The sequence below is a fragment of the Pseudophryne corroboree genome, chromosome 4, assembly GCF_028390025.1.
Source record: "Pseudophryne corroboree isolate aPseCor3 chromosome 4, aPseCor3.hap2, whole genome shotgun sequence".
In the NCBI taxonomy this organism is placed as follows: domain Eukaryota; kingdom Metazoa; phylum Chordata; class Amphibia; order Anura; family Myobatrachidae; genus Pseudophryne; species Pseudophryne corroboree.
Genome location: NC_086447.1, coordinates 540,587,567 through 540,601,515, shown reverse-complemented (window position 1 = coordinate 540,601,515; position 13,949 = coordinate 540,587,567). Strand labels below are relative to the sequence as shown.

The window sequence follows — 13,949 nt, the reverse complement described above, 5'->3', positions numbered from 1 at the left end:
AGAGGCCTTGCCTGACTCAGGGCATTGTAAATGGCCCTCAGTTCCAGAATATTTATGTGTAGGGAAGTCACCTGACTTGACCAAAGTCCCTGGAAGTTTCTTCCCTGTGTGACTGCCCCCCAGCCTCAAAGGCTGGCATCCATGGTCACTAGGACCTAGTCCTGTATGCCGAACCTGCGGCCCTCTTGAAGATGGGCACTCTGCAGCCACCACAGTAGAGATACCCTTGTCCTTGAAGACAGGGTTATCAGCCGATGCATCTGAAGATGTGATCCGGATCACTTGTCCAACAGGTCCCACTGAAAAGTTCTTGCATGGAACCTGCCGAATGGGATTGCTTCGTAGGAAGCTACCATTTTTCCCAGGACTCGCGTGCAATGATGCACCGATACCTGTTTTGGCTTCAGGAGGTCTCTGACTAGAGATGACAGCTCCTTGGCTTTCTCCTCCGGGAGAAACACTTATTTCTGTTCTGTGTCCAGAACCATCCCCAGGAACAGTAGACGTGTCGCAGGAACTAGCTGTGACTTTGGACTGTTTAGAATCCAACCGTGCTGTTGTAGCACTTTCCAAAATAGTGCTACCCCGACTAGCAACTGCTCCTTGGACCTTGCCCTTATAAGGAGATTGTCCAAGTATGGGATAATTAAAACTCCCTTTTTTCGAAGGAGTATCATCATTTAGGCCATTACCTTGGTAAACACCCTCGGTGCCATGTACAGTCCAAACGGCAGTGTCTGGACTTGGTAATGGTAATCCTGTACCACAAATCTGAGGTACTCCTGGCGAGGATGGTAAATGGGGACATGCAGGTAAGCATCCTTGATGTCCCGGGATCCCATGTAATCCCCCTCGTCCAGGCTTGCAATAACCGCCCTGAGCGATTCCATCTTGAACTTGAATTTTTTTATGTATGTGTTCAAGGATTTTAAATATAAAATGGGTCACACCGAACCATGCGGTTTCGGTACCCCAAACCGTGTGGAATAGTAACCCCGTCCTTGTTGAAGTAGGGGCACCTTGAGTATTACCTGCTGGGAATACAGCTTATTAATTGCCTCTAGCGCAGCCTCCCTGCCTGAGGGAGTTGTCGGCAAGGCATATTTGAGGAAACGGCGGGGGGGAGACATCTCGAATTCCAGCTTGTACCCCTGAAATACTACTTGAATGAAACAGGGATCCACCTGTGAGCGAGCCCACTGATCGCTGAATTTTTTGAGACGGCCCCCCACCGTACCTGGCTACACCTGTGGAGCCCCCGCGTCATGCTGTGGACTCAGAGGAAGCGAGAGAAGAATTTTGATTCTGGGAACAGGCTGACTGGTGCAGCTTTTTCCCTCTTCCCATGTCTCTGTACAGAAAGGAAGCGCCTTTGACCCGCTTGCTTTTCTGAAGCCGAAAGGACTGTACCTGATAATACAGTGCTTTCTTAGTCTGTGAGGAAACCTGAGGTAAAAAATATTTCTTCCCAGCTGTTGCTGTGGATACGAGGTCCCAGAGACCATCCCCAAATAATTCCTTACCCTTATAAGGCAGAATCTCTATGCGCCTTTTAAAGTCAGCATCACCTGTCCAGTGACAGGTCTCTAATACCCTCCTGACAGAATGGACATTACATTCATTTTGGATGCCAGCCGGCAAAATATCCCTCTGTGCATCCCTCATATATAAGACGACGTCTTTAATATGTTCTCATGTTTGACAGGGTCACCGACCACGCTGCAGCAGCACGATCTGCAGGTCTCAGTCTAGTACCTGAGTGTGTAAATACAGACTTCAGGATAGCCTCCTGCTTTTTATCAACAGGTACCTTGAAAGTGGCCGTTCCTAAAACGGCAGTGCCACCTTTTCTGACAACCGTGTGAGCGCCTTATCCACCCTAGGGGATATCTCGCAGCGTAACTTATCCTCTGGCGGGAAAGGGTACGCCATCAGTAACTTTTTAGAAATTACCAGTTTCTTATCGGGGGGAACCCACACTTTTCACACACTTCATTCATTCATCTGATGGGGGAACAAAACACTGCCTGCTTTTTCTCCCCAACATAAAAACCCATTTTTAGAGGGTTAATGTCAGAAATGTGTAACACATTTTTTTATTGCCGGGATCAAGTCACGGATGTTCCTAGTGGATTGTGTATATGTCTCAACCTTGTCGACACTGGAGTCAGACTCCGTGTCGACATCTGTGTCTGCCATCTGAGTGAGCGGGCGTTTTTGAGCCCCTGATGGCCTTTGAGACGCCTGGGCAGGCGCGGACTGAGAAGCCGGCTGTCCCACAGCTGTTACGTCATCCACCCTTTTATGTAAGGAGTTGACACTGTCGGTTAATACCTTTCACCTAACCATCCACTCTGGTGTCGGCCCCACAGGGGGCGACATCACATTTATCGGCATCTGCTCCGTCACCATATAAGCCTCCTCATTAAACATGTCGACACAGCCGTACCGACACACCGCACACACACAGGGAATGCTCTGACTGAGGACAGGACCCTACAAAGCCCTTTGGGGAGACAGAGAGAGAGTATGCCAGCACACACCAGAGCGCTATATAATGTGGGGATTAACATTATAACTGAGTGAAATTTCCCCAATAGCTGCTTGTATATATAATATTGCGCCTAAATTTAGTGCCCCCCCTCTCTTTTTAACCCTTTGAGCCTGAAAACTACAGGGGAGAGCCTGGGGAGCTTTCTTCCAGCTGCACTGTGAAGAGAAAATGGCGCCAGTGTGTCTGAGGGAGATAGCTCCGCCCCTTTTTCGCGGACATTTCTCCCGCTTTTTTCTGGATTCTGGCAGGGGTATTTACCACATATATAGCCTCTGGGGCTATATATTGTGGTATTTTTGCCAGCCAAGGTGTTTTTATTGCTGCTCAGGGCGCCCCCCCCCAAGCACCCTGCACCCTCAGTGACCAGAGTGTGAAGTGTGTATGAGGAGCAATGGCGCACAGCTGCAATGCTGTGCGCTACCTTGGTGAAGACTGATGTCTTCTGCCGCCGATTTTCCGGACCTCTTCTTGCTTCTGGCTCTGTAAGGGGGACGGCGGCGCGGCTCCGGGACCGAACACCAAGGCTGGGCCTGCGGTCGATCCCTCTGGAGCTAATGGTGTCCAGTAGCCTAAGAAGCCCAAGCTGGCAGCAAGCAGGCAGGTTCGCTTCTTCTCACCTTAGTCCCTCGCTGCAGTGAGCCTGTTGCCAGCAGGTCTCACTGAAAATAAAAAACCTAATTCTATACTTTCTTTCTAGAAGCTCAGGAGAGCCCCTAGTGTGCATCCAACCTCGGCCGGGCACAAAATCTAACTGAGGCTTGGAGGAGGGTCATAGTGGGAGGAGCCAGTGCACACCAGGTGACCTAAAGCTTTCTTTAGTTGTGCCCAGTCTTCTGCGGAGCCGCTATCCCCATGGTCCTTACGGAGTTCCCAGCATCCACTAGGACGTCAGAGAAACAAAGATTAGCATCCCCTCCAGCTACTGATCCCATAAATGCCACCCAGAACAGTGATATACAGTTGCTTAGAATTAATTTAGTGGCCTAATACAGGTGTTTGTAAAGGAAGAGTTAGTCTAGACAAGAAGAAAAACAAGACACAAATTCCCTCAGCACTCTGTAAAGGGCCAGGAAAAGAGACACTTTTCCTTACATAATAATAAATTACAGAGGAGCACACATTTGCAGACATATGATAAGCCACCAGCTACATCAAGGGATCTCTGCTTATAATATTAATAGCCCAACTTTGGGTCATATATTCATGTGTTTCCAAATTGTGAGCCAACTTCGAATAATCGACAACTTAATGCACTATAAGGTCGATGAGTCAGAGGTCATACCAATGTGATGACATCATTTTTTATCAGCAGTCGAATCAGTATGAGGTGTAAGGGAGCTGTGAGGGAGCTTAGATGTTATGCTATATCACCAGCTGCCAGTAATTGATGAATCAAAAGGTACAAAATATCATTAGAACCTGAAAGGTTCTAAAGCCCTGTACATAGGGGATAGAGCTTACAACAACAGTACATAAATACATGGTAACCAAATTAGCCAGTTACAAACAGTTTCTTAAGGAATAGTAAAAAAACAACAGTTAAGTAAATATCAAGGGTTTGATACAGATTTGTGAATAAATAGCAAGATAGAATTGTAAATTAACAGATGAAATAGAGGGCAGTAAAGTCAGCAAGTTACATTGCCCAGGGTAGGGAGTTGAGGAAGTTTTAGGATGTAGTAGATTGTTATAATGGTAAGCATTTCTGCGATTGACAGTCATCATGCTGACCCTGCATATGCTGGAGTCACGTTCCCAACACCAGTATGCCGACAATGTTTAAATGCTGCAATACTTTAACTATTTTAACAATGCAGCTATTATATCTTTAGACATGCTTATTGTTCAACCAATTTATACTGTAGATTTTTTAGCACCACTGCTAAAACGCTTTAGGTTGCATTATAACATTGTTTGCATACTGGTGGCTGGAATTAGACTTTCACATGTGCAGCTGATGTTATGCATAGTATTTCACTTATACAAGCCATAAACCAATGCCGGCACACATCAAATTAGATCATATTCACTGTAGTCACAGCAGAAAGAGATGGCTCTGAGTTTGGAGAAAACAAAATGAACAAACACTACATAAAGGAGAAGCTATTTTAAGCCGCAAATGGTCAAATTGATAGCTGAACTTTGTGATCAATTTCAGAATTGCAAAAAATGTGCTGACATCTAGTAGTTAATAACCTGCATACAGTATATAATTTTATTACAACACTGTGGTTGTACCAGGCGCCCATTTGAAGTTGCAGTCCTGTGTCTTCACTAGCAGCTCAGCAAACACTTAGTGGGAATTGTTTCCTTAAAAGAATGAGTAAAAAATGTCAGGCTGCATGAGACAGAATACTGAATATGTATACACTAAAACTGAGCTCTCCTGCTAAAATATGAATTTGAATGAAGACTTTATAGCGTTGGTTTTTAATGCCAATATAAAGGGACAATTTTCTTTAAATATTAGTAAGTGCAATGAATGTGATGATGCTGAAGCAAATGTGTGGGAAAAGAGATTATTCAAATAGTCATTTTCTGTAAAGTTACAAAGTAATATATACTACGCACATTATTCTAATGCATACTTTAGTTGTATGCATGTGTTAGGATAAAAAGTTCATTTATCTGAAATTGGAAGTAAGCAGCAATCGTAAGCTAAGCACTTATAATATTAATAAGCAACTCTAGCTGTTGTAATAGACAAATGAATTGTAAAACAGGAGAGCATTGAAATGCTGATTCTAACCTAAATATAATATGCACAGCATTAGCCCTCTTGTAAATGTCCTGTATTTATCTGCTGCCATATTCTGTGGGCATCATTCAAAATGTGATGCTGTAGTTTTCTTTCAAAGAGGTATTTAGAAAAGCAAATGTAATTATTTTGTGTGGGGGAGGGGGGGGCACCTATTATTTTCTCCCCCTTTGGTAACATACTTTAAAGTGGTGGATCTACACCTTATATAAAGACATCTACTATATGCACATCTACGTAATGTATTTTACATAAGGCTGTATTTTAATAATTGTGTATTGTTTTTACAACCAAATTTTTACAACCAAATTTTTTTTATTTATACCATATTGGAGTAATCTGTGTCTTTATAAATGATTTTCTTTAGGTTGGCTACCTTTACACAGCTGCCTAATATTGTATAGAGAACTAGTTCCCTTACAGCACCTTGGGTGAATTTTATCCTTTGGTCTACACTTATACAGTACATTATCAAATATCGCCACCAATTATGCTTTACAAGGCTGTGCGGATATGCCTTATACTTGGCTGAAACTAGGACTTTGGTCAGCCGGCAGTGATTTGACATCCTACCCCCCAGAGGACACCAAGAGTCAGGACACACTAGGCTGAATGGCTGGGGGTTCCACGAAAAACACAGCAGGAACCTGAGGTGAACTCCCCACTGGTGGCAGAAGCTCCTCACCTTAAGCCGGTCTCCGGAGTTGTCACAGCGCTGCAGATGACCAGTATGACCAGTCCGGGCAGGCTTGGGAAGTTGCTGCTGCAGTCACACCTTGCATAGGAGCCACTGACCCTGCCTCAGCCCTACATTGGGGACTCTGATGCACGCATTAGCTGGCTGGGCATGGTGCTCCACAACTCCCTGTCCTGGTGCTCCTGCTATCTGGCCCTATCTGGCAAGCTTCTGCTACTGGTAATGGGCTCCCGGCACGTGCACAGAAATTAAATGGCAATTTAGCAATTTAGTGCGCCCGCCAATGTGCAGGCCGTGTTTCTGGGGCCGGAGAGACCAGGCAGCTGCTGCTGTTTTACTACTACTAAAGGTTGCAGGTTGTGCGCTGTGCTTATCGGCCAGCATCAGCACTACTGTATGTTGACTTTGTGTCCTCAAACCTCCCCTTCCAGCCAGCACCAGCCTATCTCCTCTCTTGGCTCCCATGGGGATTCGCACCACCTTACCGTCCCCTCTAATCTGGTGACTGAAATACGTGCCCCACTAGCCTCCCAACCCGCCCCCCAATTGCGACCCTCCCTTGTAAATGATTACTGTTTTAAAAATATGGGCAGACCTGCCAGAATTCCTGCACAGCCCCTATACGTAATTTACTGTATGTCAGTTCCTGTCCTGTTGGAGCTTACAGTCTAAATTCCATAACATTCAAGTGTTCACAGATGCTAATTTTGTCAGAATCCAGTTAACCTACCAGCATGTTTTTGAGGTATGAGAAGAAACTCACACAAACACAGGGGACTCCACACAGATGAGCGATGACCAGAACTTGAACACATGACCTCAGTGCTGTGAGCCAGTAGTGCTAAACACTACACCACTGTGAAGCCCATTATCAAAAGCTTTAGAGCAGACAAAACACAAATGTTACAGTGGAGAGCTGCCTAGAAATCTACTTTTTCTGTACCAGGTGGGGAGCGACTGTTATCTAAAGGGGCAAAGTTTTACCTACAAAATGCTTTACCACTGAATAAATCAGATTGGTGCGATTATTTTATTTAACACATACAGGTTATGGGGTATTATTTATAGACTACTGGGTCCTGGGAAAAAATTGATGCAGGTTCGCTGTAATCCTGTGTAAAGCAATGGAAGCTTCATTCTGCTAATATTTCCTCACACAGCAATTCTCACCTTAGGCAGAGACCACTCAAAAGCACAGACATACTTTATTTGCTTAAAAATGCCTGGCTTTGCACATAGGACACCCTGTTGATTTGATCCTAAATTGCTCTGAATACTTATTGTACAGATATCAAGCATTACAAATATTCACAGTGTTTGCTATTCTCCATATAACATTTCTATATGTCTCTGTGATATACTGTATTGTCGCCTTATGTAATCTGTGTAGTATCTGGTATCCTTCTACTTCCATTTATCAGAGACGATCATAATGCAATCAGCACCTGTTTGCACATGCACATGAGGTTTATGGTAGATGTGTGTGGAGGTTATATGTCCTCTCCATGTTTGGTTTCACACTCCCATATCATACTTCACTGGTAGGTCAATTGGATAGAGACAAAATATAACCCTAACACATACCACCCAACAGTCCAGATTTTAGCGAGTTAATCTGGCTGCTCGAGGACTGTCCCACCCGTGGGCCGCAGTGTCCCGCAGGCAGTCAGGAGGTTGGAAGATGTGCTGTTATAGCTCCTGCTCTCTGCTCTGCTGTACAGCATGAACTGCATTGCCGGCGAAGGTGGTGAATAGATGCTACTCGCATGCATGCATGCAGTGTCAATTCAGTGCCCAGTGACGTAAAAACAGGTGTGTGACATGCAGGCATGCATCCAAAACATTGTCATTCGGGGGGCATGGCCTAAGAGGACCTAGGCCAAGCCCTCCTTTTAACATCACATGCCTTTGGCTCGCGGAGGGTTCCCTGTAATCACATCTAAAATGTTAGGAGATTTGCTAATATGCATGCGTGTCCACGTGACAGGAAATATAGGTGGTAAGTTCCACTGGGGCAGGGACTGATGTGAATGACTGGAACATTCTCTGTAACGCACTGTGTAATATGTGTCTGCTATATAAATAACTGTTACCGATACCACTGTATTTATCTAACTGTGGGGGAGTTGTACTAAGCTTTGGAGAGTGATAAAGTGATAAACTACCAGCTAATCATCTCCTGTCATTTTTCAAATACAGCCTGTAGCATGACAGGAGCTGATTGTTTGGTACTCTCCTCTTTATTACTCTTCAAAGCTTAGTGCATCTTCTCTACAATCCAGTATGTACTATAGCTGGTGTAGACATTTAATAGTTACTCAGCAATGTTTTGCTATAATTTCCCAGAAGTGGTGAGTTGCTGGATAGAAAAGGTTTGTATAATGCTTGAAAAGAATAATCTCAAACAAAATGTCAGTCTTTATTGACCATGTATTGTCACTCTTTATCTAGACTTATTACCTGGTTCATGTTATTGTAAACCTGGCTATGGAGGGGAAAAATGTAATCAATGTGATTTGGGATACACCGGATATCCATATTGTGAAAAGTGTAATTGCAGTATTGCAGGCAGTATAAATGAAGACCCCTGTATTGACCAATGTATTTGCAAGGTACGTGTATTTGCAAGATACATTATTATTTAAATTTTTACTCATTTAACATGATTGCTTTTATATCTAGATCTTTAACTGGTAATCAATATAATTTGCTGTCAAACATATTATTTAAGGCAAGATTATACAAATGTGCTCATTCCTGTATAATGACAAACATACAGTACCTTCCAACTGTCCCGATTTCTGTGGAACAATCCTATTTTTTGGGCACTGTCCAAGGTAGACAAATACCTACAGTACTACAGTGAATCAAACTGTGTTAATGAAAATTTGTCCTGTTTATTAATAGCACTGGTCAGATTAACAAAACAGTCCATAGTAAACCAATTTAAATAAACTTTAAATTTTTTACAGAAAGGTATGCCTTTTTCAACTTATAAATCCTGTAAGTGACCCCCTCCCCACATGTCAAAATAAATAAATAAAAATAAATAAATATTACAATTGAATAAGACATCAGTTTCTGAAAGAAATTTTTGCATTGCTTAATCTTTAGCAAATGGGCAAAACTATGTGCACTGCAGGGGGGGGGGGGCAGATATAACATGTGCAGAGAGAGTTAGATTTGGGTGGGGTGTGTTTAAACTGAATCTAAATTGCAGTGTAAATATAAAGCAGACAGTATATACCCTGCACAGAAACACTATAACCCACCCAAATCTAACTCTCTCTGCACATGTTACATCTGCCCCACCTGTAGTGCACATGGTTTTGCCCATTAGCTAACAAATTTGCTGTTGCAATCAGATCTGAATTACCCCCTGTGTCATTATTGAACAGTTCTATATGTTGTGCAATAGAAGGCAATATTATTATGATTACAATAACAGAGTTGGAATCACTGTAGCTGGTGTTTGCTTGACTCAGCCTTCCAATTCCTCATTCACTAAAAGAAATAAAAAGAAAAACATTATTTAGCTTTTAAAAAAGTAAAAATTGTTAATAAATGAATATACAATTATATATTTTATTCTTAAAAAAATGTTAAGGATGCTTTATTTTCTAAATAATGCACTTTTTCCTGTTGTCAGTATCTTGAGATTGGAAGATACAGTAGCTGAGTTACTTGTATATTATTTACTTGCACTGCAGCTGTCTACAGTGTATATGCTGGTTCCCCATGGCATTGGAGAATGCCCCCAATGAAGTATAGCACTTGAACAGCTGGCTATAGCCTTTACCAGGAATTATTGCTCTTTGCCTTTCATATATAGACTACTAAACCACTTACTTGACAATAGAAACTGTCCAGACCCGATATCTGCAGATTATCGAACTACAGTGCAAAATACAGTGCTACAGTAAGCATGCATTACAGTGCTTCAGTATATTACTAAAATTGTTAATTATATTTATCCATCCCTACAATTAATTTTGCATAGGCTTCTTACTATTTTAGTTAAATGCATTGGAGAGTACAGACAGTAATAAACTCATAAAAACATATTTAAAAAAAAAAAGTAAAAAAAGGTCTGGAATAGTCTGATAAATACACCATCCATGAAACACAGCATGGCTCTGCATTAAAGCATAGCATGGGCTACATTTGCTATATTTGCCGAAATTGTTTCTATTACAAAAAATGTGAAAGTTGTACATACAGATGTGTCCTCATACAACTTTCTGGAAAAATAAATAGCATCTTATTCACATTGTAGATGCGACAAAATACCACTCAAAGTGTACTAGGGAAGTTTGGCTGCAACTTTCACGGCACATACTGTTTCAGCTACACACAGATATACAAATTTCACTAATTGATCAGTGTATTCTACAAAGTGGTTTTGTCGCTCCCTGTTGTTTTATTTATGCAAATAAGATGCAAATTTTTTGAGTGAGAAAAACATTTGGTGCTGACTAGACATCCGGAACCTAGCACTCTGAGGGAGGCTGTTTGGCATTTTTGAAGCCTCAGTGTATGAGATTACATCTGTAATTACAATTTAATTGTAACAACCTCAACGTAAATTACATACTACTTTAGAAATCAAAGCCTCTTCCTATTTGAATGTTTAGGCCAAGTGACATAATTCTCTGATTACTTTCTATATGATACAGATACAGCACATGCTTTAGCTATGATTTTGATTTGTAATTTCTAGGAAAATGTACAAGGAAATAACTGTGATGTGTGTAGAAATGGGTTCTTCAACCTCCAGCGTGACAATCCCAGAGGTTGTGATCAGTGTTTTTGCTCTGGGGTTTCAAACATCTGTATAGATTCTCGCCTTACTTACACCAAGGTAAATATTAATAAACTGTCATTATGTTCATCAGTTTGGTATTGATCTACTTTAGGATGTTTTATCTATCCATTTATACATGCGTGCACCGACTCTCTCTCTCTCTCTCTCTCTATTTATATACAGTTCTGTTGCTATCAATATCTTTAAAAATACCATCAATGTATTTGCAATGAGCAATATGTCTTGTTGTCTGTTAGACATTATTCACTTTGTTTCTGCATCAGAGTCTATGGGGTCAATCCAATTACTCACAAAGACATTGTGGGTGAGAGTAAGTGTGGACTGTATGCCGCACTTACTGTACCACCGGCTTGCACACTTTTGTTTGCAGCCCCTGCAAGCAAAAATCTACAAGTTGTGCACTAAATGGGGCACATGGGGTACGAGTTTGGGTGCTGTCACCAGTGTTTCAATGCTGTGGCAATGGCAACTTGCACCCTTCATGGGTATTTCGATTGACCCCTTAGTGTGAGACAAGCAAGCAACTGTGTATCTAGGAAATATTATTTATCACACAAAGAACCATATATAGTGGAGGCAGCTTATAGTAGGGGCATTTGGAGGGACATTTGAAATGATATCCTGCAGCCTTGTGCATAAAAGGGGACACAGAGCTCTCTTATTAAAGCTCAAGAGCAAAAATAATTACTTACATTGCAAGAGAGATAAAGTAAACAGTAAAGGGTTGGCTGTTTGTTCTAAGCTAGGGATATGGTTCTGCAGTTTATAGCATAATAATACTGGGGATCATTCAGTAGCGGTTGGATTTGCTATCTGCTGTATGTAATAGCACTGTAAGTAAATGCAGCAGGAGGTGTCTATCACATGCAGATGCCTCCTGCTGCCTAGGGATCTGAGCTGCATTCTAGGACACAGCATCAGATCAAAGCACTCACGATCAGATGGAGATCCTTTCATGGAGATCCCTGGCCTCGTCCCACCCCCTAAATGGAGGCATCACGCCTCTGTTTTTCCAAGCAGAGCATGATGCCACCTCCTCCCCACCTCCAAAATCTCATCAGACTGTCAATCAATGACAGTCTGATGCCAGACAGCATCCTATGGTGCAGGACTCATTCGCACACATGGCGATGGTCTCCAATGCAGCCACTTACCCCCACTATCAAGCTTGTGGCACATGGTTTTCATGTTTTTCCTGGGCAGATGGTGTTTTATTCTGCAACAAGTTACTATCGGTAAGTAAGTAGTGCTACACAGTATCTACAGTACCATGTGCACTCATTTTGCTGACAATCATCATGCCCTTGTTACTTTTATATATTGCTGGCTGTGTGGGCTCAGTCATTTGTGAATTATATTCTAAGCTAAATCACTTATGGCCATTCATCTAAAATTACAATTTAAATACATAAAATAAATTGTATTGAATGTATGTAAATGTGTAGAGAATTTATTATTGTAGTGAATAAGGGATATTCTACCTGTTCGGGAGCCTTACAGGAGAGACTTTTTCAATGAACAAGTTCTGGTCACATTTGATAAATATGTGTAAGTCACTGACCAATTACACTTGGCTACTCTCTCTCTATAAGGCATATGCGACTTATTTGTAACAAAATAATTTTTTTCTTCAGATCACTGATATGAATGGGTGGTACCTTACAGAATTATATGGTGACAATAAGGTTGCACCTACTAAGGATAGATTTGATGGACCCCAGCAACTGAGCATTAGAAAAGTAGATGCCCAATCTCAAGGTCTTCTGGATGTTATTTACTGGGCTGCTCCGTCTCCATATTTGCACAATAAAGTAAGGCTCACTTTTACACTTTTTGTTCATTATTGTGACTGTTGTTTTATTTTATTCTGTTTTAATATATGCTTTTGAATTTTTGAGAATAAATGGGAATTTAAGCTTCCATACTGACATCTGCATGAAATAGAAGAAGGTACTGTAACTAGTATGTTTCCTAAACTGGACAGAGCTGCTAGCAGAACATGAATACTGCAAGTTCTAGTAGAATATGTATACTACCCATCAGGGGGGCAGCTAAAGCCAGCCTCACTGTATAAGCATGTAATGTGAAATGCTTTGTATTACATTTTAAATCATCACATAACATACTGTAGACTGGTTTATCTCCACCAATCTGAAAATGTACCCAGTGCCCAACTACAGCTTCTACTTTACAAACGTTTTCAATTCTCTATGCCAGACATTACTACTATTATTAGTATTATTATTATTATTATTATTATTATTATTATTACTGCTACTACTAATTTATATGGTGCCATACATACTGTAGGTGTAAACCATACATACCTTCATAGGTTATCATTTAATTGCCACTCCATGACCCCTTCTCCTTGGTTCTGTAGCTCTACCAGTTAAATATAATATGTAAAACGGTGCTATTATTAAGTTCATACAGTAGTTACATCTTCATCATATATAAATAATTCAATATTCATACAATGATTTGATCAATGAGCAGGCAAATAGACCTTTGCCTGTCTGTCCTCCCGCCAATCCAGGCCTATCCATTCTACAGTACTTCGGACATCACATTGGGACTTATTTTGAATTTACTGTGCATTGACTTTTGTAATAATGACAAAAAGTACAGTATATATATTGCATACGTATACATTTTTATTAGCAGTGTATTTCACTGCAGTGCATCAGAAGCCCTATGTCAATGACAATATGGGAGGCATTCAAGTTGACAGCTGCCGGAATCTCGGCAGTCAAGATACCAACACCAGAAACCCGATACCCAGTGAAATACCGGTGGTTGGGCCCAAAATCACCACTCGGGTGGTGGTCCATGCCACTACCCAAGGGGGAATATAATCCTGTGTCAACTGAAGGTCACTACCGGGTCAGAAGCATGGCAAGCATAGCGAGCCCACAGGGGACGCGCTGTGCTCACTGCCATTATTCTGGTGGTCTCCTGATCACCAGGGTTCCGACAGCCGGGATAACTGAATCCGACAATAAATTTATTGTACCTACTATATTTAGAGTTATCCCTTTACTCAGCATCTATAGTTTGTAAAGTGCACCGAAATTTGCTCTGCTATATAGAAACTGTTAATAAATAAAATAAA

General features: G+C 41.6%; 1 protein-coding gene across 8 annotated transcripts in view; it reads left to right on the top strand.

Moving 5' to 3' along the window:
* Positions 1-13,949, top strand: part of LAMA2 (laminin subunit alpha 2) — a 1,276,598-nt gene that overhangs the window by 457,381 nt on the left and 805,268 nt on the right. For all 8 annotated transcript variants that reach the window (XM_063917336.1, XM_063917337.1, XM_063917331.1 and 5 more), the window contains exons 10-12: positions 8,461-8,621; positions 10,730-10,870; positions 12,469-12,645. In XM_063917336.1, coding sequence (XP_063773406.1) covers positions 8,461-8,621; positions 10,730-10,870; positions 12,469-12,645 — 479 coding nt within the window. The remainder of the gene's footprint in view (positions 1-8,460; positions 8,622-10,729; positions 10,871-12,468; positions 12,646-13,949) is intronic.